The sequence below is a fragment of the Dipteris shenzhenensis genome, chromosome 9 (genome assembly GCF_047967505.1).
Source record: "Dipteris shenzhenensis isolate YYH24624 ecotype China chromosome 9, Dip_SZ_1.0, whole genome shotgun sequence".
NCBI classification, from domain to species: Eukaryota; Viridiplantae; Streptophyta; class Polypodiopsida; order Gleicheniales; family Dipteridaceae; genus Dipteris; species Dipteris shenzhenensis.
In genome coordinates this window covers 38,215,025-38,221,024 of record NC_141604.1, presented here as the reverse complement: position 1 = coordinate 38,221,024, position 6,000 = coordinate 38,215,025, and the positions used below count along the sequence as shown (strand labels likewise).

Below are 6,000 nucleotides of genomic sequence, written 5' to 3'. Positions count from 1 at the left end.
AAAATAAAATGCAGAAAATATAATCAGCGAAATAAAGGCTAAGAAAAAGTGAGAGAGAGAGAGAGAGAGAGAGAGAGAGCTTGCTTGAGAGGAGGTCTAGCGACAACAAAGAGGAAGGGAGGGCAAGGGAGTGACAGAGGAAGCAGATTTATAGAGGGGACACAGGCACGAGAAGAGGTGAGAACCTTCGAGACCAAGCTTTCGTAAAACCTCCTCAAGCTTAGGTGTCAATTCTTTCGTTCCATCCCCAAGCTTAGGTTAATTCTTTCGCTCTCTCCCTCACTAATTAATAGAAAGAATAAAACTCATCAGGGGCACCTACTGGGTTCGTACAGGTTAAAATGTGTAGTTTGTGCTCGTTAAAAATAAAATGCAGAAAATATAATCAGCGAAATAAAGGCTAAGCAAAAGTGTGAGCCTTTTTTGCCAGCAACTGTGAGAAAATAGAAAGTGTCTCTACCTCTAGACTTTGAGGGAGCTCAGAGAAGGTCCCCATGCACCAGGGATCCAGATCTGTCTGGAGATTTCGAGGCAGCAAACACATCCCCATGGAGAAGCTGCTCGAGATTTTAGCTACCGGAGATTCGAGCCCATTTGGGGGGCTGGCTTTGGGCAACCCCCTGGCAGCTGGAGAACTTCACTCCATTGTTTCCACCCAAAACAAGCAATGGCAGCCAGGAATCCGTCCTCCTTTCCGATTTTGCAAACCGGCAGGGGATGGCGGTGATCTCCATTAGTGAATCCGGCCAATGGGGACCTGCTCCCATTGTACTAAAGGACATCCCTGGCAGGCAGAGGGGGCTCCATCACGGCCGCCTTCCCCTCCAACATCTCCACCACTCTCCCCATCGGCGGCCTCATCGCTGCACTCTCCTGTATGCACCATAGCGCCACCCTTAGACACCTCTCTGCTGCCTCCTTATACTGCTTCTTCTCCTCCATCTCTCCCTTCAACCTCCCATCCACCACCTCTCCCACCCTCCCCTCCCTCACCTTCCTGAACGTCACTGTCCTCACATACGACGACTGCTCCTCCTCCGTATTCCTCCTTCCAGTTACCACCTCCAGTAGCACCATTCCATAGCTGTAAACATCCGTCTTGCTGTCTATCCCCGACCCCAGTAGCCATTCCGGTGCTAAGTAGCCCGGAGTCCCTCGCATTGTCGTCACCAGCCGGCTCTCGCCTCTTCCCATGCTGCGTGAGAGCCCAAAATCCGATACCTTGACTCGGAATTGATCGTCCAACAGAATGTTTTCCGGCTTCACATCCAGATGCAAAATCCTCTCCTCGCACTCCTCGTGCAAGTACGCCAGCCCGCGAGCAGTCTCAACCGCTATGCTGAACCTCGTCTCCCAATCCAGAGATGGCTCCCCTTCGTCGTCCTCGCTCTTGAAAAGCCATCTGTCCAGCGAGCCTCTGGGCATCAGCTCGTAAACAAGTAACCTCTGCGCTCTCTCCGAGCAAAATCCCTTCAAGGATACCAGATTCACGTGTCGGATCCTGGAAATGGTGGCGACCTCGGCACAGAACTCTTTCTGACCCCGCCCTTCCCTCTCCAGCCTTTTCACGGCCACCTTCCTGCCGTCTGGCAGTTCCCCTTCGTAGACCGACCCGAAACCGCCTCGTCCCAGCTTCTTGCTGAAATTGCCGGTCATTGTCTCCAACTCCGTGTATGAAAATCTTGTGGGCAATCCGCGCAGCGTCTTCAGAAACTCTGGATCTTCCTCCAGCTCCCCCAATTCGACGTCTACCATTGCATGTGCTAAACGTTCCGTAACCTTGAGACGGTATGCATATCGGAGCAAAATCAGAAATACAGGGATGAGACCGGCGGTGACAGCAGTCAGGAAAAGGAAAAGGGTGCGGGGGCGGGCAGTCGTAGCGAGTCTATTCGAAGAGAAGACCAGAACGGCTATGTCTACGGGTAAGGCGACGCACAAGAAGGCCATCCAAATGAAACTCGGCGTCCTCCACCAGGAGTTCATGATGCTCAAAGACGAAAGCCAAACTGGAGGAGATGATCTTGTGGAGTTTGCAAGGAAGAATTGCTCGTTGTGTGTGGCTGATCCGACTGATGTCGTTTCTGGGAAGCACAATTTGCATGCGCTCCCAGTTATTGCTGAGAATCTCTTGATCTTGAAGAAAAATTCTTAAGTTATTGACTTTTGCGGTCGATCAGACGACTTGAGAGATTGACTTCGGCTATGAGCCTAAATTAATTAAGGCTCTATCCAAAAGAAATATCAAAACAATTTCCCTACCCATGTCGTTGAAAAAACGCATGACTTAACCCTGAGAGATCCTCTTATTCACTTATAGCTCTCTAAATTTCAGTGTCCTTGGTGTGTCTTTAATAGTTCATTCATTGCTCACTCACTATACTTCAAAGTTCCTTCTTTTGTCATGGAGCACATAACTACTTTCTTAAAACGAAACTTGGATCCTACCTTTTAATGAAATTTTTGTAAAGAAAAAAAAAGAGCGAAAAAAAATATGAACTTGAGACATGACAGAGGGTCCATCAAGACCCGATCCTCCCAGCAAATGTCAAGGGTAGTGATTTATTATTACCTTGGTGACATACAAAGATTTGTGCCTTTTGGGAATTGAAGCCCAATGAATACATGAATAAGACTACACTCACAAGAGCTCATAAGTCATCCTTGGTTACAACCTAAATAATATTGGGTCATGGACTACAATTATATGAAATGTCATCCTTCGAGCTTGTATCCAACTCGGCTATCTCTACTACTGATTCCAAATCTTTACCTCCCATCGAAAACATGCATCAAAAGAGAGGGATGTCGTAAAAAATCAAATTGAAGCAACATCAAGAATATTAGGGTCCAATAGTATTTGCAAAGAAGTCTTGCGAATAGATAGGACACTAGCATATTAAATGAACATCAGTAGTCGTAATATCATACTAAAATTTGGAAAATCAATATCTTGCACACACTAGTGATATAGGTTTCTTTGACTTTCTGCAAGCATGAAAAAATAATTAAAAATAGAAGGTAAAAATTTGACTCTTTGGATGAACGTGGAAGAAGAAGCTTTCTCAGTAAAAAGAATGACAGAAAATATGCAAAGAATGAGAATAAACAATAGCTAATACCTAGAAGTTTGCAGATAATTGGCATAATAGCTTTTTTGGCAGTATAAACTTTTGCGAACTAGCTTTTTTGGCAGAGCAACGTTTTTGGCAGTATATAGTTTTGCAAAATAGCTTTTTTGGCAAAATGGTTTTTTTTTTGCAGAGTAGCTTGTTTGGTAGAACAACCCCTTTTTCTTTTAAAGAACAACTTTTCTTTCTTTCTTTTTTTCCCTATCCAATACATAACAATCTTTTCACCAGAAGACATAAAGCCCATTAGGTAGGCATAAAGCCCGTTTGGCAGGCAAAAAGCCCGTTTGGCAGGTTAAGCCCTTTTTTATGAAATAGCTTTTTGGACAGCATATATTTTTGAAAAATAGCTTTTCTGGTAGTATATATTTTTGCAAAATAGCTTTTTTGGTAGAACAACTTTTTTGGCAATTGGCAAAACAACTTTTTTTGGCAATTGGCGGAACAGAGTGAGCAAGGAATTGTAGTAACCTTCAACATTTAGAAAGCCAACCAATCAAACTCACAATCAACCAACCACATCATCCACAGAAATTATCTTCTCAAAGATAGTAACCACAAAAAAAACTCACAAAAATGTGATCCAACATGAACTGGCAAGAACTATACATTTTATCAATACAATATGGACTAGTGCATGTAAACTTCCTCAAACTCCAAGAAAGAGTTCCATCTTACCTTGGTGCTGCTCCAAAGAGTACTATCGACGAGACTGCTACGGCCTATGAGGAATCCCTAGAGAGAACCCTGAAGGGTGAAGATTGGCGAAGCAGGAATCGAAGAGGGCAGAGGGAAGATTGGGCTGGGAGTTTGGGGAGGCGAGAGGATTGGCATGCGAGGCAGAAAGCATCAAGTTGGAGGGAGACAGGGGCGATCCATGGTGGTCATCAAAGCGAAGAGGAGCAGAGGTAACGTAGGGAAATTCTCCAAGAAGGAGCTTGATTTCTCCCTCAACTTCGATGGCAAGACGAGGAATAGCAACGGATTGAGGAAGAAGGAGCTAAGCCATAGCCAAAGAGGTGAGCTCTGGAAGCTTGTTTTGCCTCCCAATTCAACTAGCCAATTTCTTGCCAAGGCCTGTCGCGATAGCCACGGGAGGAATGTATCACCAACCAACCCCACAAACTCTTTGTGAAAGTCGTCCCCTAGCTACTGCTATTGCATGCTACAGCAGTTGCATTGCGGTTCCTACAAGCAAGCTTGAGCTCAAGATCGAGCTCATTTGAATTTGTTCTTCGATTTGCAACAAACTGAACTACAACAAACGGAGCCCGTAACTAACAACTCGAAATTGAACCTCAATCCTAGTATTTTATCAAATTTTTAAGGAAAAATGTAAATGAGTAAAATGGTGGACATGAGACATGACACAGGGTCTGTTAGGACCTGATTTATTACTGACTTGGCCATATTGTTTGTGCATTTTGAGAGTTGAAGCCCAACAAATACATGAATAAGGTGATGCTCATAAGAGCGGATAATGGATGGATGTTCAATGCAACCTATACAATATTGTCACATGGACTACAACCATATGAACAAAGGTGTCGTCCTCCTTTGAATCTTGGATTTCCTTGCTCCCTCGCATCGAGAACATGCATTAAAAGAGAGGAATGTTGTAAGAATTCAGACGGAAAAAAAGCAATTTTGAATGGACGAGCTATTGAAACCATTTATATGGTAATATATAATATATGATTATTATAACCACAGATAGTGTAGGTAGGGAGGTGGTGTGCTTCCTTCCCCAAAGAGTTATAATCCGAGGAAACGAGACCTCCCCTGGGTGATGAGATAACACCGAGAATATAAACGATGAGAATATTAGCGCCAAGATAAGTCTCACGAATGGATAAGTTTGTGGCATATTACCTGAATGTCAATAGTCGTAATCGTAGTCGAACGCAGGTAAAATCACCACGAGCGACTGGGAATACTTTCTTTGCTCCAACTTTTGCTGCAAACAAAGTGGAACCATCAAGGTGAGAAAATAGCTTGGGGCCAGCTCTCCATAAGAGCATGAAGGGGTACAAGGCCAAAGGAAATAATACCTATTACGAGGTCTTGGTTATTGGCACAATTGAACCTGATTGCCACCATCTGTGGCAAAGCACTTGATTTCAATATAGACTTGTAAAGACAGAATGGTCCTCTAAAGGTTGACTTTTTGACACAAGTTAGGGGTTGTTTAAGCGACCCCAATCTCTATAACAACACTAATGAAAAAACTCCCACTAAGGTTAATGAGGTGAGGTCATGGACCATTATACTTTCCTCTCACATTAACGGTCATATCCGTCGTAAAATTTTGACCTTTTGGAAATTCCACGCCTTCCTTAATGCTGAATTCCAAGTCATCTCTTAGATCTTGTGTGCCTAGGATCTTGACTAATCTTCCAAATGCATAACCACGACCCCTACCAACCAACTTAGTTGCTATGATTCTACTATCCACATATTTGATCTTTAAGCGCCATTGCTTTGGTCATGATTTCTTCATTGCAAGAAGCCCACTCTTGGAATTGTTTAGGTGTAGTAGTGAATTGTTTGTGGATCTCGGCAGTGACTCATGTGTTGTGGGGACGTTGAAGAGATGCCGATGGAGCCTCCGCTCCAAGCTACTTCTTGTGAGAGCAATGCAAGGCACAAGTCGTCCGCAAGTGTCACTCAAGTGGCCTCTGGATTGTTGCAATGTGTTTCCATGTGAGAAAGAGGGAGGGGGAAGAGGGGAGAGGAGAGGGAAGAAGGGAAGGGGAGGGAGAAGGGAAGAGGAAGAAGAAGGGAAGAGGAGAGTGAAGGGGGATGGAGTGGTAGACACGAGGGCACTATAATGGAAACAAGAGAACACCCAAAACACTCTCTTGGAAGA

The 6,000-nt window shown here is 44.3% G+C and overlaps 1 protein-coding gene across 1 annotated transcript in view; it reads right to left on the bottom strand.

Moving 5' to 3' along the window:
* Positions 1–316: 316 nt before the first annotated feature.
* The window catches only part of LOC147898604 (receptor like protein kinase S.2-like), a 48,533-nt gene continuing 42,849 nt past the window's right edge, over positions 317–6,000 (bottom strand). Inside the window, exon 5 of the mRNA XM_087379202.1 lies at positions 317–1,888. Within this exon, the coding sequence (XP_087235328.1) occupies positions 772–1,888 (1,117 nt within the window). The 3' untranslated portion in view covers positions 317–771. The remainder of the gene's footprint in view (positions 1,889–6,000) is intronic.